The following is a 27,818-nucleotide window of genomic DNA, read 5'->3' as shown; positions in this document are numbered from 1 at the left end:
ACTCTCGATGAACTGTGGTATCGTGTTGAAGCTGCACGGGCAGCTGTACCTGTACACGCCATCCGAGCTCTATTTGACTCAATGCTCAGGCGTATCGACGCCGTTATTACGGCGAGAGCTGGTTGTTCTGGGTACTGACTTCTCAGGATCTATGCACCCAGATTGCGTGTAATGTAATCACATGTCAGTTCTAGTATAATATATTTGTCCAATGGATACCCGTTTATCATGTGCATTTCTACTTGATGTAGCAATTTTAATGGCCAGTAGTGTAATAATTGATCACACATGTTGTACAATCTGCAGTTTACCCCGAGGTTACTTTAAATGTTCAGAATGTTCGCCTTTAGCGGATGACCACATAAGAGAACGAGGAGCAGTCGCCATAACTACGTCACTCAGTGTTACAGTCGAGATCTCTGCACTTGTCGCTGTAATCTCCTGGCCAAGTTCCTGCAGCGTGCGTGTTTTACGTCGATAGACGTTCTCTTTCACAGTTCCCCACAAGAGAAAGTCCATGTGTGTCATATCTGGCGACCGTGGAGGGAACTGAATGGACGCTCTTCGTCCAATCTGATGACCCGGAAAACTGTCAGCCAGGAAAGCTCGTACGGCTAGGTGGTAGTGTAATGGCGCCCCGTTCTGTTGGTAGAGGACCTCTTCATCAGCTTCATCAAGCATGCGTGTACCTGGCGAAAGTGATGTGCGTAACTTTTCCAGGTGCACTTGTCCAGTGACAGTAGCATCAAAGAAATAGGCTCCTGCTAAACCCCTAGCTGATATTCCACACCACACTTAAACGCCTAGTAGACTGACCGCTTCATCCACATAAGCATGCACATTCTGTGGTGCCCTCTGCACACTGTTATGCCGATTCAATGTTCCATTAACCCTAGGACGCCTAAGGGGGGGGGGTGGTTTCGTTGAATCTGCATTTTTTTAATGTTCCCTGCTTTTGCCCAAGTAACTCTCATACTACATATTCCCTTTGAGTTATTGTTTGTTGGCTATTTTATGAAACGTTAGTGTCAATATATTTTACAGAAAATTCCTGCTTTGAATCACCATCATCATTTAAGACTGATTATGCCTTTCAGCGTTCAGTCTGCAGCATAGCCCCCCTTATAAAATTCGTCCATGATCCCCTATTCAGTGCTAACATTGGTGCCTCTTCTGATGTCGAACCTATTACTTCAAAATCATTCTTAACCGAATCCAGGTACCTTCTCCTCGGTCTGCCCCGACTCCTCCTACCCTCTACTGCTGAACCCATGAGTATCTTGGGTAACCTTGCTTCTCCCATGCGTGTAACATGACCCCACCATCTAAGCCTGTTCGCCCTGACTGCTACATCTATAGAGTTCATTCCCAGCTTTTCTTTGATTTCCTCATTGTGGACACCCTCCTGCCATTGTTCCCATCTACTAGTACCTGCAATCATCCTAGCTACTTTCATATACGTAACCTCAACCTTGTTCATAAGGTAACCTGAATCCACCCAGCTTTCGGTCCCATACAACAAAGTTGGTCGAAAGATTGAACGGTGCACAGATAACTTAGTCTCGGTACTGACTTCCTTCTCGCAGAAGAGAGTAGATCGTAGCTGAGCGCTCACTGCATTAGCTTTGCTGCATCTCGCTTCCAGTTCTTTCACTATGTTGCCATCCTGTGAGAATATGTATCCTAAGTACTTGAAACTGCCCACCTGTTCTAACTTTGTTCCTCCTATTTGGCACTCAATCCGTTTATTTCTTCCCCATTACTTTCGTTTTGGAGATGCTAATCTCCATACCATAGTCCTTACATTTCTGATGTAGCTCTGAAATATTACTTTGCAAACTTTCAATCGAATCTGCCATCACTACTAAGTCATCCGCATATGCGAGACTGCTTATTTTGTGTTCACGCATCTTAATCTCACCCAGCCAGTCTATTGTTTCCAACATATGATCCATAAATAATATGAACAACAGTAGAGACAGGTTGCAGCCTTGTCTTACCCCTGAAACAACTCTGAACCATGAACTCAGTTTACCATCAACTCTAACTGCTGCCTGACTATCCATGTAAAGACCTTTAATTGCTTGCAAAAGTTTGCCTCCTATTCCATAATCTCGTAGAAGAAACAATAACTTCCTCCTAGGAACCCGGTCATATGCCTTTTCTAGATCTATAAAGCATAGATACAATTCCCTGTTCCACTCATAACACTTCTCCATTATTTGCCATAAGCTAAAGATCTTGTCCTGACAGCCTCTAAGAGGCCTAAACCCACACTGATTTTCATCCAGTTGGTCCTCAACTAATACTCGCACTTTCCTTTCAACAATACCTGAGAAGATTTTACCCACAACGCTGATTAAAGAGATACCTCTGTAGTTGTTACAATCTTTTCTGTTTCCATGTTTAAAGATCTGCGTGATTACTGCTTTTGTCCTGTCTGATGGAACCTGTCCCGACTCCCAGGCCATTTCAATTATCCTGTGTAGCCATTTGAGACCCGACGTTCCACTGTATTTGATGAGTTCCGACTTAATTTCATCCACCCCAGCTGCTTTATTGCACTGCAATCTATTGACCATTTTCTCCACTTCCTCAAATGTGATCCTATTTCCATCATCATTCCTATCCCATTGTACATCGAAATCTGAAACATTACTGGTCGTATTTTCACCTACATTGAGCAACTCTGCAAAATATTCCCTCCATCTGCCCAAGGAATCCACAGGATTCACTAGCAGTTTTCCTGACCTGTCCAAAATACTTGTCATTTCCTTCTTACCTCCCTTTCGAAGACTGCTAATTACACTCCAGAATGGTTTTCCAGCAGCTTGACTCAGGGTCTCCAACCTGTTTCCCAAGTCTTCCCAAGATTTCTTCTTGGATGCTGCAGTTATCTGATTGGCTTTGTTTCTTTCATCAATATAACTTTCTATGTCTACCTGAGTTCTAGTATGTAGCCATTTTTGATACGCCTTCTTCCTTTTACAGGGTGCCTTGACTGTGTCATTCCGCCAAGCTGTTTGCTTCATCTTACCTTTACACACTAATGTTCCAAGACATTCTTTAGCCACTTCTAGTACTATATCCCTGTACCTTGTCCATTCCTTTTCCAATGATTGTAATTGACTACATTCAACTAACTGGTACCTTTCTGAGATCATTGTTATGTACTTGTGCCTGATTTCCTTATCCTGAAGTTACTCCACTCTTATCCTTCTACATATGGACCTGATCTCCTGCACTTTTGGGCTCACAATCCCAATTTCACTGCAGATTAAATAATGATCAGTGTCATCAAAGAATCCCCTGAATACACATGTGTCCCTCACAGCCTTCCTGAATTCCTGATCTGTTATTATATACTCAATGACAGATCTGGTTTCCCTGCCTTCCCAAGTATACCGGTGAATGTTCTCATGTTTAAAAAAGGAGTTTGTGATTACTAAGCCCATACTGGCACAGAAATCCAGAAGTTGTTTCCCGTTCCTGTCGGCCTCCATGTCCTCTCCAAATTTACCCATAACCTTTTCATACCCTTCTGTTCAATTTCCAATCCTGGCATTAAAATCACCCATGAGCAGAACACTGTCCTTGCCCTTTACTCTAACAACTACATCACTGAGTGCCTCATAAACACTATCCATCGTATCTTGATCTGTCCCTTCACAATGCGAATATACTGACACAATCCTAATTTTCTTGCTAGACACTGTCAGATCTATCCACATCAGTCGTTCATTTACATACCTTATTGCAACTACGCTGGGTTCCATTTCTTTCCTGATGTACAGCCCTATACTCCACTGTGCTATTCCTGCTTTGACTCCTGACAGATAGACCTTGTATTCTCCCACTTCTTCTTCTTTCTCACCCCTTACTCGAATGTCACTAACAGCTAAAACGTCCAGCTCCATCTTACTTGCAGCCTCTGCCAGCTCCACCTTCTTCCCAGAGTAGCCCCCATTGATATTAATAGCTCCCCAACTCATTACCATTTGTTTGCCAAGTCGTATCTTATGAGTCCCTGGTTTGTCAGTTAGAGGTGGGACTCCGTCACCTCACAAGAGGTGTATACATCTTTTCTGGCAGCCACTTTCAAGTGTTCCAAGTATCAAAAATCATTAGCGTAGAACACAAGTGGTTTTCAAAAGTCAGTGGTTACACAGACACAGTGTAGTGAAGTTCAAAACCTGTTATTTGGTCATCTGTTTGATTCCGCAACCATATCAAGTCAATAAGTCAAGCTGACTGCCAGTAATTTAGCCTATTACACAAATGTTCTCGCATTTACTTTTGGGAAAATTGGACTATATAACGGAAGACACTTATTTCGATATGCCACACTGTTGCTGTGACTTTTAGTTGTCTGTTGACTTACTCTCTGTCTTAATTAACATCACCAACCCTGAGTTTTAGTATTTTTAACTTCCACAACTTTCCGCCATTTTATAGTTTAATAGGTCGCCTGTTTCTTCTTATTCTTCTCGAGCCAGTGGCTTTTACAGTTTCTACATGTGCGACATCTTTGCACTTCCTATGACTAAGTTCTTTGATCATAACCTACATGTTTTTGTACCAGCAACATCTTTACACCTCCCATGTCTAAGTTCTTTGACCATAGCCTACATGTTTGTATGTAAATACAGTGTTCTTCGCGAGTGCATACCGTAATAGTGAAATATTCAGCTAAACTTCATAAAACTGAAATATGGACGTGAAAATGGTAACACAAGTGCAACTAAATGGAAAAAGTGGCACCACAGAGTAATTATAATAATGACAATTCATCTTTACATAAGTACAGATATATTTTAGACAAATGCTGCCTTGTCACTTACAATTGTTCCACTTGTATCTGTTCAGTCGCCAGAAAATATTTTTTTTGTATTTATACAGTAATCTCCAGCTATATAAACACGTACATGAATGTATAAACACCTGAAGATGGGCGCAAGCCGGAAATTTTCGTGTAACAAATAAATAATCTTTTATTGTTTCTCCAACTGAGACATAATCACATATACAAACAGTGATCCAATACTGTCAAATGCTTCTTTATTCCAGTCTCTGATCACAATATCAATTCTTTAGACGATGACCAGTTTTTAGACGATGACTGATTTTTGGCGGCTGGTCTTTTATTGTGACTGGTAGCGGAAATTTTTCTACACCATATAAAGGAACAGCCACGGAGTTCAACAGCGTCCCCTCTCGTCCCCCTCCCTCCTCCTGAGCGGCTTCCCCCTCCTACTCCCCCTCCCCCTCTTGTGCCTCCTTCCAGTGTCTCTGCGCTCCCTCCTGCCCTGTCTTCCCTCCTCCTCTCCCCCCCCCCCCCCCATGTGCTTCCTGCCTCTTCGTGAGCCCACCGATGCCCCTCCTCTCTTCATCCCGCCGCTTCCCCAGCTGCCCCGTTGCTCTCACCTCCTTTCCCATCCTCTCTGCCCTTTCCCTCGGCAGGTCCCACCTGGCAGTTTTATTCTTTGTCGTGTGTGCTCCAAGTGGGTTTTAAGTGTGTTGTTCCGGGGTGTTTTTACTGCTGTGGCCGACTTTTAACGTGTGCATGTCCATTCTTCTCTGAGTTTTGAAGACACACCAACTGTGTTTTTTAACTTTCTGGTGACTTTTAACTGTCCTCCATGAACGTCTCCATGTTAGTCTATTTTTTACCTCCATTTTGTCCCATTATTCTGTTTTAAGTTCCCCTTTCTGGCCTTATGTATGTAACATTTTATTCTTATTTTAAGTTTAACGTCACTCGGCTGAAGAGTGGTGGATTGTGCCGCTGACAGCCCTCCCCTGCCCATATGGGGCAGGGGAATGAAATCACAATAAAGGAAAAAAATTCAACAGCGTCCACTATGGATAAAATTCACTATTCTGAGATGTCTGACAAGTTCTCAGACAAACTGCCTATTGGCTTCTGTCTCGGGTTCTTCGGCCGACGTTCATCTAACGAAAGTGCCACTCAGTGATGCTCTGGAGCACATCGGTTCCGTTTTCCCACAAGACATCAGAAAGCTCTTCGATGCATGTCTCACCACGAGCTATTTCACGTGGAATGGCGATTTCTACGAACAGCTGGAAGGCGTCGCCATGGGTAGTCCTCTCAGTCCAGTGGTGGCCAACTTCTTCATGGAACATTTCGAAGTACAGGCACTGGACTCGGCGACTTGCAAACCTAAGGTGTGGTACAGGTACGTCGATGATACTTTCGTGGTGTGGAGCCACGGTCAAGAATAGCTTGGTGACTTCCTAAGACACTTGAACAGCCTCCATGCCAACATAACATTTACCATGGAAGTAGAAAAGGACAAGAAACTGCCATTTCTAGATGTGCTGGTCATAAGGGACGGCGAAAACTGGGAACGCAGTGTGTATCGAAAACTGGCACACACGGACCAATACGTACACAAACTGTCAAACCACCACCCAAGCCAGAAAAGAGGCACGATTAGTACGCTTGTAACGAGAGCAGGACGAATATGTGAGCCGCAAGACCTCGAATGAGAAATGCAACACCTGGAAACTGTCCTGAGCAGCAATGGGTACTCCACAAATTACACTCCTGGAAATTGAAATAAGAACACTGTGAATTCATTGTCCCAGGAAGGGGAAACTTTATTGACACATTCCTGGGGTCAGATACATCACATGATCACACTGACAGAACCACAGGCACATAGACACAGTCAACAGAGCATGCACAATGTCGGCACTAGTACAGTGTATATCCACCTTTCGCAGCAATGCAGGCTGCTATTCTCCCATGGAGACGATCGTAGAGATGCTGGATGTAGTCCTGTGGAACGGCTTGCCATGCCATTTCCACCTGGCGCCTCAGTTGGACCAGCGTTCGTGTTGGATGTGCAGACCGCGTGAGATGACGCTTCATCCAGTCCCAAACATGCTCAATGGGGGACAGATCCGGAGATCTTGCTAGCCAGGGTAGTTGACTTACACCTTCTAGAGCACGTTGGGTGCCACGGGATACATACGGACGTGCATTGTCCTGTTGGAACAGCAAGTTCCCTTGCCGGTCTAGGAATGGTAGAACGATGGGTTCAATGACGGTATGGATGTACCGTGCACTATTCAGTGTCCCCTCGACGATCACCAGAGGTGTACGGCCAGTGTAGGAGATCGCTCCCCACACCATGATGCCGGGTGTTGGCCCTGTTTGCCTCGGTCGTATGCAGTCCTGATTGTGGCGCTCCCCTGCACGGCGCCAAACATGCTTACGACCATCATTGGCACCGAGGCAGAAGCGACTCTCATCGCTGAAGACGACACGTCTCCATTCGTCCCTCCATTCACGCCTGTCGCGACACCACTGGAGGCTGGAGGCGGGCTGCACGATGTTGGGGCGTGAGCGGAAGACGGCCTAACGGTGTGCGGGACCGTAGCCCAGTTTCATGGAGACGGTTGCGAATGGTCCTCGCCGATACCCCAGGAGCAACAGTGTCCCTAATTTGCTGGGAAGTGGCGGTGCGGTCCCCTACGGCACTGCGTAGGATCCTACGGTCTCGGCGTGCATCCGTGCCTCGCTGCGGTCCGGTCCCAGGTCGACGGGCACGTGCACCTTCCGCCGACCACTGGCGACAACATCGATGTACTGTGGAGACCTCACGCCCCACGTGTTGAGCAATTCGGCGGTACGTCCACCCGGCCTCCCGCATGCCCACTATACGTCCTCGCTCAAAGTCCGTCAACTGCACATACGGTTCACGTCCACGCTGTTGCGGCATGCTACCAGTGTTAAAGACTGCGATGGAGCTCCGTATGCCACGGCAAACTGGCTGACACTGACGGCGGCGGTGCACAAATGGTGCGCAGCTAGCGCCATTCGACGGCCAACACCGCGGTTCCTGGTGTGTCCGCTGTGCCGTGCGTGTGATCATTGCTTGTACAGCCCTCTCGCACTGTCCGGAGCAAGTATGGCGGGTCTGACATACCGGTGTCAATGTGTTCTTTTTTCCATTTCCAGGAGTGTATATTAGAACTGAAACAGAGCCAAACACTCGGCGAAGTAAGGAACCAGAAAAGAAATGTCGGCTGCGGCCACGAGCTCGGCTCCAGTTCACCACCGGCAATGGAGGGTGCAGCTTTGACAATGCCAGCCACTCGTGCTGGCAAAACGTCAGAGAAATCATTAGATGAACGTCGGCCGAAGAACCCGAGACAGAAGCCAATAGGCAGTTTGTCAACAAGTGGCCACGAAAGCCTTAACAATTTTGTAAGTTCTCAGACGCGCACACCTGGCTACCTCGCGATCTCGGTGAGGTCCGTCGCACTGCGAGGTACTGACCTGTGCTCGTACCTGCCGTAGTGCGGGTAGGCGGGGGGCGGGACGGCGCCGCCCCCGACGCCGACGCCTCCGCCCCCGACGGCCCCGCCCCCGGCGGCGGCGGCGGCCTGGAGCGCCGACGGCCCGAAGAGCGAGCGCGCGGCGGCGCCCAGCAGCTGGGGGTGGACGGCGAGCCCCGCGTGGGGGTGGGCGTGGTGCTGCTGCTGGTGCGGCTGGTGGCCGTGGTGGCCATGCAGCGGGTGCTGGCCGGGGCCGTGGTGCTGGTGGTGCGGGTGCGCGTGGTGCGCCGCCACCAGGTGGTGGTGGTGGTGGTGGTGCGCGTGGTGGTGCGGGTGGTAGGCGGCGGCGGCGCCGTACGGCACGGCGGGGGCGGCCACCGCCCCCAGGCCGCCGCGGAACGGCCGCTTCATGCGCCGCCGCCGCCGGAAGTTGCCGTTCTCGAACATGTCCTCGTACTGTGGGTCTGCAACACCAGCGCACAGCCGGCGTCACCAGGGCGGCTCCCAGACAGCTCCGGTTCAGAAATAGTCCAAATGGCTCTGAGCACTATGCGACTTAGAACTACTTAAACCTCAGGACATCCACATCCATGCCCGAGGCAGGATTCGAACCTGTGACCGGAGCAGCAGCGCGGTTCCAGACTGAAGCGCCTAGAACCACAGGGCCACATCGGCCGTTGGTTCCAGACTGTAGCGCAGCTCCGGTTCAACCCTCTGTGTACCACTGGGGCATACAGGGTTGGACACAAAAGTTGGAAACACTGATAAATGTAACCATTACCGGCTCCAGTACTGTACCGATTTAGGTGTTGCAGTGGTCAGCAGGCTGAACATGGAATGATGAGAGCTCAAACCCACATATGGCCAACTTGTTTGTTTTGTTTTGCTTTAGGGCTCAAAAAAACAACTGGGGCTTACGTGTCCAAGTTATCCAACACGAAGACAGAGAGGAGTTAGACAACGACTATACATCCGTCCCAAGTCTCATCAGAGAAGATAGCTAAAAACAGGGAAGTGGAGAAAGGGCTAAAAAAAACACCATACCGAAAGAGAGGTCCAAAACTAAAAATTTAATGGCGTTCGCCATAGTGCTTTGGCAGATAAAAAGTAAAAGGCCCAGCGTCATTTGCTAAAATGGCCAATAACTCAGACAGACCCAAGTGGGAATGTTAAAGGTTAAATGTGGGCATTCTGTCAGGAAGTGGTGGGCACTTAAAACTTGGGCACAATGTGAACAAAGTGGTCGGGTAGCGCCGCTTATCAAATGACGACGGCCAAAAAGGCAGTGTCCAATACGCAGCCTAGGTAAATTTACCTCCTCCAGATGGGAGGGTCGAGAGGAGGTCGTCCAAGCCACTGGCATGGCAGAAGCTTAATGAGCCAGAGCTTGTTCCTGTGAAGGGAGGACCACTTGCGATGCCAAAGGGACACCACCTCCTGACAGACGGCAACGCAGAGATCGTCGGAGGGAATACAGGTACTTACGGGCTCAGGAGGACTGCAGCCTTGGCATCAGCGTCAGCAGCCTCCTTTCCTGGTAGACCGACATGACCAGGAAACATCCTGATTTAGGTTTTCCGCAATTTCCCTAAAACGCTTCTGCCAAATGCCAGGAAGGTTTCTCAGATTTCCTTCCCCATCACCGAGCGAGGTGGAGCAGTGGTCAGCACACTGGACTCCCATTCAGGAGGACAACGGTTCAATCCCGCGTCCAGTCATCGTGATTTAGGTTTTCTCTGATTTCTCTAAATAGCTCCAGGCTATGCCAGGATGGTTCCTTTCAAAGGGGACGGCCGACTTCCTTCCCCGTCCTTCCGTAATCTGATGAGACCAATGACCTCGCTGCCTGGTCTCCTCCCCCAAAACATTCCAATCCAAAAATCCTTCCCCATGCTTCCCTAATCCGATGGGACTGATGACCTCACTGTTTGCTCCCCTACCCCAAATCGACCAACCACGCTGGTGCAGTGTAGCAAGACCATTGGTATACAAAACAGCTTCCAGTTACCTTGGAATGGGTAAATACAGCTCGAGTCTGATTGACAAGGGACTGTTAAACCATTCTTCCTGTAAGACAGTTCAGCTAACGATGATGGAGGTGGATGGGGATCACTCATGCTTCTCTCCAAAGTAGCCCAAAAAATCTCAGTAATATTGAGATCCGGTGACTGTGGTGGCGAGGCGAGATGCGACAATTCATCCACGTGCTCACAAAATCACTCCTGGACGATGAAGCTCTGGGTGAACAGGGCCCTGCCGTCTCGGAAGACACCTTCACCATTGGGGAGCAAGGTCTGTACCATGGGAAAGACCTGATCAGCTAAAAATGGTCACATAATCCCTGGCAAGAATGCAACCTTGCACAGCAACTTTATGACCTATGGAATACCGCGATAAGGCTGTCCAAATCATCACCAGACCCTCCCGCCATTTTTCACCCTTGACATAAACTTGGCAAGAAGTTGAAAAGAGTGTGAAACAATTGTTCACCTCCAGAATGAGATTTTCACTCTGCAGTGGAGTGTGCGCTGATATGAAACTTCCTGGCAGACTAAAACTGTGTGCCAGACCTAAATATCCTTTCTTCCAAGGGTGCTATTTCTGCAAGGTTCGCAGGAGAGCTTGTGTAAAGTTTGGAAGGTAGGACACAAGGTACTGGCAGAAGTGAGTCTCTGCAGTATCCTTTCTTTCAGGAGTGCTACTTCTGCAAAGTTTGTGGGAGAGCTTCTGTAAAGTTTGGAAGGTAGGAGACGAGGTACTGGCAGAAGTGAGGCTGTGGTGACAGAGCGTGAGTCATGCTTGGGTAGCTCAGTTGGTAAAGCACTTGCCTGCGAAAGGCAAAGGATCAATTGGCTCTGAGCACTATTGGACTTAACTTCTAAGGTCATCAATCCCCTAGAACTTAGAACTAATTAAACCTAACTAACCTAACGACACCACACACATCCATGCCCGAGGCAGGATTCCAACCTCCGACCGAAGCGGTCGCGAGGTTCCAGACTGTAGCGCCTAGAACCGCTCGGCCACTCCAGCTGGCGAAAGGCAAAGGTCCCGAGAACGAGTCTCAGTCCAGCACACAGTTTTAATCTGCCAGGAAGTCTCGAATCATGGTGTTGGAAAAAAATTTCAGTGCCAGAATTTGGCCAGCAGGGCGAGACCTTGCACCAATGTTCTGCTTTAAATACGAAACCTCTCCACAGTGTCTTATCAAGTGAGGGCATGCGACACCGTTGATGGTGATCCCTTCTTCAAATAGGGAGATTAAATTCGGTGACCCTATTGGTGCTATACACTGGATTTCATCCTCTCCCTTCTATCATCATCATACAAAACAAACATTACACTAAACACACACACACACACACACACACACACACAGACACACAGAACACATACATGTAGTATTACAAAAATTGTAATGGGGCATGTTCTACATAAATAAACAAAAAAATACCTCATCACATCTACATCTACATCCATACTCCGCAAGCCACCTGACGGTGTGTGGCGGAGGGCACCTTGAATACCTCTATCGGTTTTATCCTCACAGTCTCTGGGCGAGATATACGTAGGAGGGAGTAATATACTACGTGACTCGTCGGTATGTTCTCGAAACTTTAACAAAAGCCTGTACCAAGCTACTGAGTGTCTCTCCTGCAGAGTCTTCCACTGGAGTTTATCTGTCATCTCCATAACGCTTTCGCGATTGCTAAATGATCCTGTAACAAAGTGTGCTGCTCTCCATTGGATCTTCTCTACCTCTTGTATGAACCCTATCTGGTACGGATCCCACACTGGTGAGCAGTATTCAAGCAGTGGGTCAACAAGCCTACTGTAACCTACTTCCTTTGTTTTTGGATTGCATTTCCTTAGTATTCTTCCAATGAATCTCAGTCTGTCATCTGCTTTACCAACGATCAACTTTATATGATCATTCCATTTTAAATCACCCCTAATGCGTTGTCCCAGATAATTTGTGGAATTAACTGCTTCCAGTTGCTGACCTGCTATATTGTAGCTAAATGATAAGGGATCTTTCTTTCTATGCATTGGCAGCACATTACACTTGTCTTCATTGAGATTCAATTGCCATTCCCTGCACCGTGCGTGAATTCGCTGCAGATCCTCCTGCATTTCAGTACAATTTTCCATTGTTGCAACCTCTCGATACACCACAGCATCATCTGCAAAAAGCCTCAGTGAACTTACGATGTCATCCACAAGGCCATTTATGTATATTGTGAATAGCAATGGTCCTACAACACTCCTCTGAGGCACACCGAAAATGACTCTTACTTCGGAAGACTTCTCTCCATTGAGAATGACATACTGCGTTCTGTTATCTAGAAACTCCTCAATCCAATCACACAATTGGTCTGATAGTCCATATGCTCTTACTTTATTCATCAAATGACTGTGGGGAACTATATCGAATGCCTCGCGGAAGTGAAGAAACACAGCATCTACGTGTGAACCCGTGTCTATGGCCCTCTGAGTCTCGTGGACGAATACTTCAAGCAAAAGATGCATCTCTACACTTACCAGACAAGTTAAATTATAACAGATTCCAGACAACCGTTATTTATAAAAAAGAGTCATTCATATCAATAAAAACCGACGTTTTCAAAGATTTTTACAGCAAGGTAGAGGTCTGACAGGTATGGGTCTTTGGCGTTGCTATGACAAACAAGAAACAGACCTAGCACACCGGGAGTCGTTCCACTTGACAAAGGACAAGGAGTGCTCAGTGGAAAGCTCGTGGCGCTTTAACAGCTCGACGGGACAGGAAGCCGAGGAACACTTTATCCAATCGGCGAGGAGTGTAGTACGAGAGGGAGACGGTGGCGCCACGCCCAGCTGCGCCGCCATTGGCTGGCCAGCCAGCCAGCCACAGTGGACTCACCGAGCGTCCAGTAGTTGCCCTTGCGGTCGCCGCCCTCTCGCGGCACCTTGACGAAGCACTCGTTGAGCGACAGGTTGTGCCGGATGGAGTTCTGCCAGCCCTTCTTGTTGCGCTCGAAGTAGGGGAAGCGGCTCGTGATGTAGGCGTAGATCTCCGACAGAGTCGCCCTCCTGCCAAGCAGAAGAACATAGTGGCACACACACGGCCCAGTCCGGGATATCCGAGAAAGCAGGCGCCGAGCTGGAGGCAGAGGGTACTTCTTCGCACGTTTACAAAGGGTATCCAACAAGTGCTCCTAGCCCTCTCGACTTTGCACTATTGAATAAATAAATAACTGATTTACAATGATTATCAAATACTGTCTGGTGTTAAAATTTTTTGGAACATTGTTCCAGCAACTTCATAATTTACACTACTGTCCATTAAAATTGCTACACCACGAAGATGACGTGCTACAGACGCGAAGTTTAACCGACAGGAAGAAGATGCTGTCATATGCAAATGATTAGCTTTTCAGAGCGTTCACACAAGGTTGGCGCCGGTGGCGACACCTACAACGTGCTGACACGTGGAAAGTTTCCAGCCGATTTCTCGTACTCAAACAGCAGTTGACCGGCGTTGCCTGGTGAAACGTTGTTGTGATGCCTCGTGTGAGGAGGAGAAACGCGTACCATCACGTTTCCGACTTTGATAAAGGTCGGATTGTAGCCTATCGCGATTGCGGTTTATCGTATCGCGTCGGTCGAGATCCAGTGACTGTTAGCAGAATATGGAATCGGAGGGTTCAGGAGGGTAATACGGAACGCCGTCCTGGATACCAACGGCCTCATATCAGTAGCAGTCGAGATGACAGGCATCTTATCCACACGGCTGTAACGGATCGTGCAGCCATGTCTCGATCCCTGAGTCAACAGATGGGGACGTTTGCAAGACAACAACCATCTGCACGAACAGTTCGACGACGTTTACAGCACCACCGACCCACAGCTCGGAGACCGTGGCTGCAGTTACCCTAGACGCTGCATCACAGACAGGAGCGCCTGCGATGGTGTACTCGACGACGAACCTGGGTGCACGAATGGCAAAAAGTCATTTTTTCGGATGAATCCAGGTTCTGTTTTCAGCATCACGATGATCGCATCAGTGTTACATCACGGTGAACGCACATTGGAAGCGTGTATTGGTCATCGCCGTACTTGCGTATCACCCGGCGTGATGGTATGGGGTGCCATCGGTTACACGTCTCGGTCACCTCTTGTTCGCATTGACGGCACTTTGAACAGTGGACGTTACATTTCAGATGTATTACGACCAGTGGCTCTAACCTTCCTTCTATCCCTGCGAATTTCGGCAGAATAATGCACGACCGCATGTTGCAGGTCCTGTACGGGTCTTTCTGGATACAGAAAATGTTCGACTGGTGCCCTGGGCAGCACATTCTGCAGATCTCTCACCAATTGAAAACGTCTGGTCAATGGTGGCCGAGCAACTGGCTCGTCACAATACGCCAGTCACTACTCTTGATGAACTGTGGTATCGTGTTGAAGCTGCATGGGCAGCTGTACCTGTACACACCATTCCAGCTCTGTTTGACTCAATGTCCTGGTCTATCAAGGCCATTATTACGGCCAGAGGTGGTTGTTCTGGGTACTGATTTCTCAGGATCTGTCCACCCAAACTGCGTGACAGTGTAATCACATCTCAGTTCTAGTGTAATATATTTGTTCATGAATACCCGCTTATCATCTGCAATTCTTCTTGGTATTGCAATTTAATGGCCATTAGTGTATTTAGCAAACACAGTCTCGATCGCATTAAAGTTGTTAGGGTTTTTTTTTCTAGATGACTGGCGTCGTGCAAATTTATCTGTGCAGGCCTGGAGAACGTTGCTATTCTCCACACGTGCAAGGACGGACCTGAGTGTCACCACAGAGTCCTACCCTCACCAAGGAGTGTTGATCTGATGACTGTCTTATAGAAGATCAAACCGCTCATCTAGAAAATAAAAACTATTAGGTCTTATAGATGATCGAAACTCGTCGTCTAGAAACTAATAACTTTAATGCGATGGAGGCCGTGTTTATTAGTTAAGTTGTTGTCAGCTGTATTTGAGGCGATCTCAGAAGCGAAACACGGTTGTTATTCTTTTTACAGATGTTTATTCGGCCAGATCGCATAAAAATACACAACACTTTCTAGTTTCAGCGAAATTAAATCACCATCTTCAGACCATTTACAGGACCAATTCGTCGAATGTTCACATTAGTTGGACACAACTGTAATGTATAGAAAGGTACCAGGATGGAAAATTCTAACGTCAAACGAACATAACATGCATACAAATTCAGAGTAGTCATATAATATAGAGACAACATTCCATGGTGCCGTCTCTCGTCATGAAATAAGAGAATAGCTGAATAGCTGTGCGAACAGCGCACAAGGGGCACAAGTAAAATTTATAAGACGTGTATGTCTCATGTTATGTACTTGTTGACACCTCACAGGTAACTGTTATGAAGCAATCAACCTAATGCATCGTAAATTGCGGTTGTTTCAATAAAAATGCCTTTTTTGCATACTGCACATCGAAATTTGTATTTTTATTTATGCACCCAGACGTGTTCCGCCTTTATTTTTTACAAGGCGTCTTCAGTGGGTGTCCTCAAATATTACATGATTTGTCCATTTTTACACATTGGTTATGGTTTCACATCTAATTTATAGATTTAAAAACAGTTCCTTCACTTTTTTATGAAATGGAAATGTACCTACAGGTAACTTCTAGTTCATCGCAGTAAAAGATGTCCACCTGGTTGCCAAATGAGAAAAAGCTGTTTGCTTGGATGCAGTGAATTAGAAGTTACTTGTACGTACCTTTCCATTTCATAAAACAACGTTAAGAAACTGCTTTTAAATCTATAACCTAGATGTGAACCCATGACCTATGTGTAAAAATGGACAAATCATGTAGTATTTCACGAAACCCACTGAAGATGCCTTGTAAAAAGAGGCGAGACGCGTCTGGGCGCATAAATAAAAATAAAAAATTCGATGTGCAGCATGCAAAAAAAAGCATTTTCTTTGAAACAACTGCAATTTATGTTCAACTGCTGCGAAAATGGCCATTACAAGAAACGTGTAATACATCGTGTTTTCGGACACCACCAGATGTCAACTCTCTTTTACGACATAAGATTGTCTTCACAATACAGTGTAAGGAATTTTATATTTGTTTTTATTGTATTTTTATGTATGTATAAGTCCATAAACGTAAGAGGATTATATATCTAATTTTACAAATGTATACATTTGGAAAACCAGATATTATTTATATACATTGTATTTCTAAGACACAATCTTATGTACAATATTACAGTGCCTGTGTTATTCTGATTACGATGCAAAGTTCTCTTGGACATGCATGCATCTGGCCTTATCATGTGATGAATTATCTCTCTCCTATGACTCCTAGGATCTTGGAAAATTGGAAATTTGTGGCAAGATCTTGCGGGACCAAACTGCTGAGGTCATCGCTCCCTAAGCTTACACAATACTTAATCTAACTAACTTATGCTAAGGACAACACACACACCCATGCCCGCGAGGGAGGCCTCGAACCTCTGACGGGGGGGGGGGGGGGGAGGCGGGGAGGGGGGGGGGAGGGCGAACCGTGACAAGGCGCCCGAGACCGCGCGGCACGGATCTTGTTAAGCACTGTTTCTGAATCTGCAAAGGACACTTTAAATCTGTCATCACAATCAACTCCACTGTGCACTACATACACGATCAATTTAACTATCAATCACCCGTCTTCTACACCCCTTGCTGACGCACTTCTAATGTTTGTCGACGAAAATAGTTTACAACAAGACAGACTGTGACAATTTCATGATAATAACCATGTGATTTACATGATCCAAGGAGTCATAGCAATGGTTGTAACTCAATACGTCACAAAAAGACAGACATTTCAAATGAACGAAGAGAGAATTATTTTTTAATCTGAATGGCAGACTGAGAAACGAAGGAAATGCTGTCTCATCTTAGGGCACATGCACGTGTGGTTTATTGGTAGCGTCTTTGATTAGGAATCAAAACGTCCTAGGTCCCGGGTTCCAACCCAGCCCAGCTCAAAATTTCGTATAAAAATCGTCAGGAACGGGCTTTTCAAAGAGCGCAGACAGAGGTTCAGGACATTCTGTTGCCCTTGCAGTCGGAAACTGACTCTAAAAGGCGGAATAATCAGCTTTGATCAATGGCACGAGGATGCAGAAGGCAATGTAAACCACTGCGTTAATGACACATAACGTGTATCCACAGGAGATGTGACCTGTAATTAAAAAGTGTCATGATTTCTCCATTGACAAAAGGATGGGTCTAAAAATGGGGGACGTGACGTTAATTAAAAGGACTGAATAACTGACAATTGAGTAATGTTCTACGAGTTGGAGTGTGGAATGTCAGAAGGTTGATTGTGGTAGGGAAGCTAGAAAACCTGAATAGGGAAATGCAAAGTCTCAGTCTAGGTATAGCAGGGGTCAGTGAAGTGAAATGGAAAGGACAGAAGGACTTCTCGTCATCTGAGTACAGGACAATACCAACAGCAGCAAAAAAGTGGTATAAAAGGAGTAGGATTCGTTATGAATAGGAAGGAACGGAAGAGAATGAGTTACTGTGAACAGTTAGTGATGGGGTTGTTTTCATCAGAATCGACAGCAATCTAGCATTGACAACCATAGTTCAGTATATATGCTGATGCTGCAAGCTGAAGATGGAGAGAAAGTATATGAGGATACTGGATTCAGTAAGTACATGGAGATGAAAATCTAACAGTCATGTAAGACTGGAATGCAGTTGTGGGGGAAGAAGAGAGTTATTGGAGAATATGGGCTTGGTAGTAGGAATGAGAGAGAAGAATTATTGAGTTCTGCAATAAACTTCAGCTAATAAAACCGAACTCTCTGCTCAAAAATCACAAGAGAAGGGGGTACACTTCCAAAAGGCCATGAGACACAGGACGATTCCAGTTAGATTACATTATGGACAGACAGAGATTACGAAATTAGGTAAGGGATTGTAAGGTGTTCAGAGGAGAAATACATATCAGATCGCAATTTAGCAATGATGCAGAGTAGGGTGTAGTTTAAGGAACTAGTCAGGAAAAACGAATGTGCAAAGAAATGGGAGATGGAAGTGCTAAGGAATGAAGAGATAGGCTTGAACTTCTCTGGGGCTATACATATTGCGATAGTGATTAGTTCAGAAGGCAGTTCAGTTGAAGAAGACTGGCATCTCTAAAAAGAGCAGACACAAAAGCTGGAAGAAAAATCGTAGGTACAAGGAAGGTAACAGCAAAGACACCATGGGTAACAGAAGAAATATTTCAGCTGATCGCGAGAGAAGGAAGTACAAAAATGCTCAGAGAAATTCAGGAATACAGAAATGGAAGTGAGTTAGGTATGAAATAAAAAGTGCAGGGAAGCTAAAGCGAAATGGTTGCATGAAAAATGCAAAGAAATGGAAAAACAGATGATTGTCAGAAGGACTGACGTAGCATATATTAAAGGAAAAAAATCTTCATTGAAATTAATAGCAACGGAGGCAGCATTAAGAGTGCAACGGGAGTTCTATTGTTCGATGCAGAGGAGAGACCAGATAGGTGGAAAGAGTGCACTGATGGCCTAAATGAGGAGGAGGACTTATCCGAAGTTGTGATAGAAGGAGAAACAGGAGTCAACAGGGAAGAGATAGGGGATCCAGTATTAGAATCAGAATGTAAAAGAGCCTAAAATCCAATAAGACAGCAGAGACACAAAGCATTCCATTGGAAGTTTTACGGTCACTGAGGGAAGTGACAATAAAACGACTATTCACGCTGGAGTGCAGAATATATGAGACTGGCGGCATACCATCAGATTTTCAGAAGAATATCATCCACACAATTCCGAAGGTAGCTGACAAGTGCCAGAATTATTGCGCACTTAGTTTAACAGCTCATGCATCCAAACTACTGACAAGAATAATTACAGGAGAATAGAAAAGAAAATTGAGGATGTTTGGTTTTAGGAAAGGTAAATCCACCAAGGAGGCAATTCTGATGTTGTGGTTGATAATGGAAGTAAGACTGAAGAAAAATCAAGACACGTTTGATAATGTAAAATGGTGCAAGATGTTTGGAATTCATAGAAAAATGGAGGTAATGTACAGAAAAAGATGGATAGTATACAATACTCTATGTACAAAAAACCAAGTGGAAATAATAAGACTGGAAGAACAAGAACAAAAGTTTCAGAGTACGAAGGATGTAAGACAGGGATGATGTCTTTGACCACCTCCGTTCAACTTACACATCGAAGAAGCAATGACAGAAATAAAAGAAAGGTACAATAACTCGATAAAAAGTTAGGGTGAAAGAATATCAATGATGTGATTCACTGATGAAATTGGTCAATAAAAACAATACCAATCGCTGTTATATAGGTTTATTTCTAGGCAACCAGTTTCGACGTTACACTACGCCATCTTCAGGCCAAGACTGCTCTGATCCTGTCTTGGCCTGAAGATGACCTAGTGTAACATCCAAACTGGTTGCCTAGAAATAAACCTATATAATGGCGATTAGTATTGTTTTTATTGAACATTGAACAGCCTTAGTCCCATACTCCACCAGAAGATCGATAACACTGATGACATTGGTGTCTTGAGTAAAAGTGAGGAATTAGAGGATTTGTTGAATGGTCTGAAGAGACTAAAGAATGCAGAATATCGATTGAAAGCAAATCGAAGAGAGACGAAAGTAATGAGAGGCAGTAGAAATGAGAACAACGAGCATCACAAAGCAGACGAAATTAAGGAATTCTGCAGCTAGGAGCCCCTGATGGACGGACCGAGGGCATAGAAGACAGACTAGCATTGGCAAAAAGGGCATTCCTGGTCAAGAGAAGTCTAATAGTATCTAACGAAAGCCTTACCTTGAGGAAGAAATTTCTGAGAACGTACGCCTGGAGCACAGAATTGTATGGTAGTGAAATGTGGAATGTGGGAGAAGAGAATCGAGCATTTGAGACGTGGTGCTACAGAAGAATGTTGAAAATTAGGTGGACTGATAAAGTAAGGAATGAAGAGGTTCTCCACAGAACTGGCGAGAAAAGACATGTATGGGAATCACTGACAAGAAGAAGAGACAGAATGGTAGGACGTCTGTTAAGATATCATCAATATGTCACATGGTACCAGAGTGAGCTGTAGAGGGAAAAAACTGTAGAGGAAGAGAGAGACTGGAGTACATTCAACAAAGGACTGAGGATGTAGGTTGCAAGTGCTACTCTGAGATGAAGGGGTTGGTTCAAATGGCTCTGAGCACTATGGGACTTCACTTCTGAGGTCATCAGTCCCCTATAACTTAGAACTACTTAAACCTGACTAACCTAAGGACACCACACACATCCTTGCCCGAGGCAGGATTCGAACCTGCGACCGTAGCAGCAGCGCGGTTCCGGACTGAAGAACCTAGAACCACTGGACTACTGCAGCCGGCTGAAGGGGTTGGCACAGAAGAGTGAGTCAGGGCATACCATATGAAACCTACCCTAAAAAAGACTGCCGACAAGAAAATCTCTGGTACTTGATGATGTTAGATTCAGCAGTTGTCCTGATAATACATGGAAATGCCATGAGGTTACGGCCTCCTGTTGGGCAGACCAAGTGTTTCGATTTGACGCCACTTTGGCGACTTGCGTGTGGATGGGGATGAAATGATGATGATAAGGACAACAAAACACCCAATCCCTGAGCAGAGAAAATCTCCGACCCAGCCAGGAATCGAACCTGGGCCGTTAGATATGACATTCCATCGCACTGACTGCTCAGCTACCAGGGGCGGACATCCTGAGATGATGACGATAGTGGGGAATTGGAATGAATGGAGAAGTAAGTGATGGAGTATTTACTTCTGATGACCAAAACAGCACCACCTTATGTCTACTATATATGTAAGAAACCATGAGGAGTGTGGAACTACAGTAGCGTTAAAGATGGTGTTGTTGTTGTTGTTGTGGTCTTCAGTCCTGAGACTGGTTTGATGCAGGTCTCCATGCTACTCTATTCTGCGAAAGCTTCTTCATCTCCCAGTACCTACAGCAACCTACATCCTTCTGAATCTGCTTACTGTATTCATCTCTTGGTCTCCCTCTACGATTTTTACCCTCCACGCTACCCTCCAATACTAAATTGGTGATCCCTCGATGCCTCAGAACATGTCCTACCAACCGATCCATTCTTCTGGTGAAGTTGTGTAGTGTATTTTTATCGAGGGAGTTGGCACTGTGCTGCAGTGCTACCAACCTGTGCGGCGATTGCGCTATGGCCATAGCGATGAGCGCCACGTAGGAGAACGGCGGCTTCGTGTTGGCAGTGTTGGCCGAGCCAGCGTCGCCGGAGCGCTGCTCCTCGCCCACTCCGTTGGCAGCACTGCCCGTGGTGGTTCCCCCACTTTTGTTGTCAGTGGCGCCGCTGGCGCTGTTGGCGGCGCCACCGGATGCGGAGGTCGGAGTGGCCGCGTCGCCCGTCGACGTCGTCGTGTCCGACGCCGGGGTGTCGGCCTCACAGCGGCCGCCGCCGGCGTGGGACGAGTCGGGGGCAGCCTGGCCAGTGCTGCCAACCTCGGAGACTGACAGGCTGGCCGAGGTAGGGTTGGTGGTGCTGTTTCAAGTGCGACAAAGACAGATTTTTGCAGTTAAAGACGTAAGGAGGTCTATAATGTTTAAAGAAAGGCACTGACACGGTAAGATAGAGGACACTTGGAACTGAAGCCAAAACTAATCTCATTGGGGTTGGGGTTGGGTTGGGTTGGGTTGTTTGGGGAAGGAGACCAGACAGCAAGGTCATCGCTCTCAGCGGATTAGGGAAGGACGGGGAAGGAAGTCGGCCGTGCCCTTTGAGAGGAACCATCCCGCCATTTGTCTGGAGCAATTTAGGGAAATCACGGAAAACCTAAACCAGGATGGCTGGACGCGGGATTGAACCGTCGTCCTCCCAAATGCGAGTCCAGTGTCTAACCACTGCGCCGCCTCGCTCGGTACTAATCTGATTCTGGAAACAAAAGTAGTAACGGGAGTTGGCAAATATTATGGTGCACTTCAGAACAGTCAGTGGAACTAATGGAGTTCTTCCAAATATCAGGGAGAGAATAAAAGTTATTTGTTTTCACCCATCCAGAAGAGTGATACATTACATAACTCTCATACATGATGTTCTGCGTGTTTCATTGTATACCTTTTCTATACAGCCAGCACTGAATTCCTCTCCTGTATCAACCCTTTCATCTCTGAGTTGCACTTGCACACGATATCCTCAATTACTTGTTAGAATGTATTCCATCTCTGTCTTCCTCTACAGTTTTTAACATCTTCAACTCATTCTAGTGCTTTGCAAATTATTCCCTGAGGTCATAGCAGATGCGCTATCGTCCAGTCCCTTCTTCTTGTCAGTCCATTCCACATGTCTGCAGAGAACCTCCTCATTCTTTACCTTATCAGTCCACCCAACTTTCAACATCATTCTACACTGAAGCGCCAACGAAACTGGCACAGGCATGAGCATTCAAATACACATATATGTAAACAGGCGCTGCGGTCGGCAAGCGCCTATACAAGACAACAATTGTCTGGTGCAGTTGTTAGATCGGATGCTGCTGCTACAATCGCAGGTTATCAAGATTTAAGTGTGTTGACGTTACAGTCGGCGCATGAACGATGGGTTTAAATGGTTCAAATGGCTCTGACCACTATGGGACTTAACTTCTGAGGTCATCAGTCGCGTAGAACTTGGAACTACTTGAACCTAACTAACCTAAGGACATCACACACATCCATGCCCGAGGCAGGATTCGAACCTGCGACCGCAGCGGTCGCGCGGCTCCAGACTGTAGCGCCTAGAACCGCTCGGCCACTACGGCCGGTGCCTCACTGCAGCTGGAAAAAGGTCCTGCAAGAACAGGACCAACGACGCCTGAAGGGAACCGTTCAGCGTGACAGGAGTGGAGCCCTTCCGCAAACTGCTGCAGGTTTGAATGCTGGGATACTGACAAGTGTCAGCGTGCGAACCATTAGACGACACATCATCGGTATGGGCTTTCGGAACCGAAGGGACACTCTGTACCGTTGACGACTGGACGACACAAAGCTTTGCGCCACGCCTGATCCCGTCAACAGCGACATTTCACTATGAATGGAAACGTGTTGCCTGGCCCGAAGAGTCTCGTTTCACATTGTATCGAGCGGATGGACGTGTACATGTATGGTAACAACGTCATCAATTAATCGACCCTGCATATCAGCAGGGGTCTATTCAAGCTGATGGAGGCTCTGTAATGGTGTGGGGCGTGTGCAGTTGGAGTGATATGGGACCCCTGACACGTCTAGATACGACTCTGACAGGTGACACGTACGTAAGCATCCTGTCTCATCACCTGCATCCATTTATATCCATTGTGGATTCCGAAGGACTCGGGCAATTCCAGCAGGACAATGCGACACCCCAAACGTCCGCAATTGCTACAGAGTGGCTCCAAGAACGCTCTTCCGAGACTGAACACTTTCGCTGGCGACCAAACTCCCATGAACATTGTTGAGCACATCTGGGATGCCTTGCAACCTGCTGTTCAGAAGAGATCTCCACCCCCTCCTACTCCTACTGATTTATGGACAGCCCTGCAGGATTCACGGTGTCAGTTCGCTCCAGAACTTCTTCAGACATCAGTCGAGTCCATGACACGACGTGTTGCGGCACTTCTGCGTGCTCAGGGGCCCTACACGATATGAGGCAGGTGAACATTTCTTTGGCTCTTCAGTGTACAGCAGCACATCACAAACAGTTCGATTTTCTTCCGTTCCTGTTTTCACGTGATTTATGATTCTACCATACAAGGCTGTGGTCCAGACGAACACACTCCCAAACTTCTTCCTGACATCAGTGTCTTTGATGCCAATAGAGTCCTCTTGGCCGGGAATGCCATCTTTGCCTACGCTGGTTACTCTTTCACCCTGCAGGCTTCATTCAGCATGTTGTGCTCTGTTGCAAGATAGCGGACTTAATTCATGTTGTCTGCTTCTTAGCCTCCAACTATTATGGTTGAGTTTCTATCTAATCTCATTTCTCCTAGTCCTGACTAATTTCGTCTTTGCTCAGTCTACTCTCAACCACAGTGTTTCGCCATTAGATAGTTCGTCCCATTCAACATGTCCTGCAATTGTTCTTCACTTTGACTGAGGGTAGCAATGTTATCAGCGAATCTTATTACTGATACCTTTTCAGCCCGAGTTTCAGCTGTGCTCTTGAACTTTTCTTCTATTTCCAACATTTTTTCTTCGATGTTAGATTGAATGGCAAACGACTACATCCCCATATTACACCCTTTTGAATCCGAGCACTTTATTCTTGTCTCATTGCTTCGTTTTAACTCCTGTGCATATTGTGTAGTGCCTGTCTTTCCCTAAGTATCACGCCTACTTCCCTGACGATTTCGAATGTCTCACACCATTGTCGAACGCTATTTCTATGTTGAAAAATCCTATGAATGTGTCTTTCACTTGAGTAATTCATGCTTCCATTATCACCCGAGACTTATCCTTTGTCAAATAAAAAAGTTGTAGCGGGTGTTTGTAACTATGCAGGGGAATTACCTGTTCAGATAGAGCATAAACTGTACATAAACAGCCATGGCGAGGTAAAAATTTGTACAACAGTTCATGTCTTTCACGCATAACATTCAAGCGTGAGGAAACTTGATGTTCTCTTGCTTGTGTAGTAATGCTGGCGCTCCGTATATTACGACGTAGAAACGACTGCGATTCGTTCTTTGCAAGGCTACACTCAAAAGTTGGAAATTGTGTGAAGCTAAAAACAATCGGGTATGGGGGTGGAAACCAGGAGCCCCCGTATTTCTCTCTACGAGTTGGTGACATGGTTTTTTGGCCGTTTACGCTATGAAGACAGCAGGAAATTTCGGTAGCGCTAGGAGGTGTGTAGTGTCAGATGCGTTGTTTCTGAACAAAATAATTTGTTAGGTTTATGTGGTTCTGTATCTTACTTTGTGATTTTTCTTTTCAATGAAGAGCATATACCGGCGTATTACAAGTAAATACAATGAGTAATACTTTAAGTAGGCTTTGCGAACACATGCCATGCTAAATTATGGTTCACCTTCTTTCTTATGCGGAAGAAATTATATACAGATTAGGTACAGTTGGGGTAAAACTGGGTAGAAGCATTGGAGCAAAACCAGAACTGCGTTACATTACTCCATGACTTTGTTATAATTTACACGTGTAACGTAAGAAGTGCACGCTTTTAACGGTACACTACTTGGGTGTACACTTTTTATAAGTGCAATTTAATAATTACATAAAGCATTTTAGGTTATTTTTGTTACTAATAATTCGATTATCTGTCCCTTACTGAAGAGGTGCAGTTTCATTTGTGATGGGATCGTTAAGTACTTTACATGGTCTGAAATTAAGAGCTGGCTTAACAGGCAAGAGTGGCAACCCAGAACCAAGTAGCCAGAATGAGATTTTCACTCTGCAGCGGAGTGTGCGCTGATATGAAACTTCCTGGCAGATTAAAACTGTGTGCCAGACCGAGACTCGAAATCGGGACCTTTGCCTTTCGCGGGCAAGTGCTCTACCATCTGAGCTACCCAAGCAAGGAAGTTTCATATCAGCGCACACTCCGCTGCAGAGTGAAAATCTCATTCTGGAAACATCCCCCAGGCTGTGGCTAAGCCATGTCTCCACTATATCCTTCCTTTCAGGAGTGCTAGTTCTGCAAGGTTCGCAGGAGAGCTTCTGTAAAGTTTGGAAGCTAGGAGACGAGATACTGGCAGAAGTAAAGCTGTGAGTACCGGGCGTGAGTCGTGCTTCGGTAGCTCAGATGGTAGAGCACTTGCCCGTGAAAGGCAAAGGTCCCGAGTTCGAGTCTCGGTCTGGCACACAGTTTTAATCTGCAGGAAGTTTCAGAACCAAGTAGCTCAGTTGTTTGGACTTGCATATACTACCACAGCAACAGTGCAAACTGACCTGTCTTGGCTTAAAAAGAACGGGTATTTTCCTGCTTAATGCGAATGCATTTGAGGAAGAGGAATTTGCACAATCAGATACAACAGAAACAATAACGCCAGATATCCAGGACAGAACAGACTCAGTTACTGTTTCTTCTTCACATTGTCATCCGTGGACTGATGTGCAAATGGAGTCTCCATTCACTGTTATGACTGGAGAGTGTGGAGCTAGTTCGTCATTATGACAGATCATTATCAACCAGTTGGAGAGGACAAAGCTCCGTAGCCAGGCAATACCCCACAAAAACGAACTAAAGCACCTCCCCAGCAGATAAAAAAAAAAAAAAAAACATTGTTGAAGGACTCCAGGCCTAGACCACAAGAAAAGATGTATAAAATTAGTGAAAAAACAATCTAGGCTGCAATGGTTATTTTATTTAAAATGACTGGTTTCGGCCTATTCTTAGGCCATCTTCAGGATAGCACCATCATTTGACGACGAGAAAAGTCAGAGGACCTCAACTGCTGAAGTTTCAGCGACTGAGGTCTACTGACCAAAACAGTCAACTTAAGCTCATGGTGCTGTTCTGAAGATGGCCTAAAGGGTAGGCCGAAACCCCTCATTTTAAATAAAATAACCATCTCTGTCTAGACTTCTTACTAATTTTATATATTTAAAATTACCAAATATGCAGCATCCAGTCGCAAAATCATGTTTTATTTATTCACTTTTGCAAATCGATTTCAGCTGATTGACAGCCATCGTCGGTGCTTTTAACCAATATGTGCCCTGAGTAGTAATACTGTCTTACGCAGAGGTCAAATATATGCAGCGATGATGGCTGTTAATCAGTTGAAATCGATTTGCAAAAGTAAATAAATAAAATATGATTTTGCGACTGGTTGCTGCATATTCGGTAATTTTATGGTTTACGGTCGCTACACGACTCGGGAACCACATGGAGCCCACCATTCATAAATTTTATATACCTTACAAGATCGCTGTTCACCAAAAATGTTATCAACAATTTCGAGTTATACACATATCAAAAAAAAGTTTTGCATCACCCCAATTCCCAGAACTCCTGAACGATGTTGACTGTGGATACTGTATCACAGACACAGTCCCTTTGACTGTTCAGAAATGTCTCTAAATCCGCCCAAAGATGTAAAACAACAATGTATGAGCAGCGCCTATTAGACGGAGGGGGTCCGACAGCCGATCAGTTGCAGTCATTCCACCAGGAAGGAGGTACACGGCTCGTGTTGTCTGTGGTTCAGCCGTGCCTACACGGTCCATACCGCGGTTCGATCGCGTCCACATTGTTACTTTGTGCCAGGAAGGGCTCTCAACAAGGGAAGTGTCCAGGCGTCTCTGAGTGAACCAAAGCGATGTTGTTCGGACACGGAGGAGATACAGAGAGACAGGAACTGTCGGTGACGTGCCTCGCTCAGGCCGCCCGAGGGCTGCTACTGCAGTGGATGACCGCCACCATGTTGAATAGTGCTTTTCGTGCAGCCACAGAACGTCGTCTTACGACTCAAACTGTG

General features: G+C 46.0%; 1 protein-coding gene across 1 annotated transcript in view; it reads right to left on the bottom strand.

Moving 5' to 3' along the window:
• Positions 1-8,262: 8,262 nt before the first annotated feature.
• LOC126295063 (forkhead box protein D1-like) overlaps positions 8,263-27,818 on the bottom strand; it is a 443,237-nt gene continuing 423,681 nt past the window's right edge. Inside the window, exons 8-10 of the mRNA XM_049987310.1 lie at positions 21,554-21,910; positions 13,211-13,380; positions 8,263-8,771 (exon numbers count right to left, since the gene is read on the bottom strand). Coding sequence (XP_049843267.1) covers positions 8,263-8,771; positions 13,211-13,380; positions 21,554-21,910 — 1,036 coding nt within the window. The remainder of the gene's footprint in view (positions 8,772-13,210; positions 13,381-21,553; positions 21,911-27,818) is intronic.

The sequence above is a fragment of the Schistocerca gregaria genome, chromosome 11 (assembly GCF_023897955.1).
Source record: "Schistocerca gregaria isolate iqSchGreg1 chromosome 11, iqSchGreg1.2, whole genome shotgun sequence".
NCBI lineage: Eukaryota > Metazoa > Arthropoda > Insecta > Orthoptera > Acrididae > Schistocerca > Schistocerca gregaria.
The sequence above is the reverse complement of the archived record's forward strand: the minus strand, read 5'-3'. Positions and strand labels throughout refer to the sequence as shown.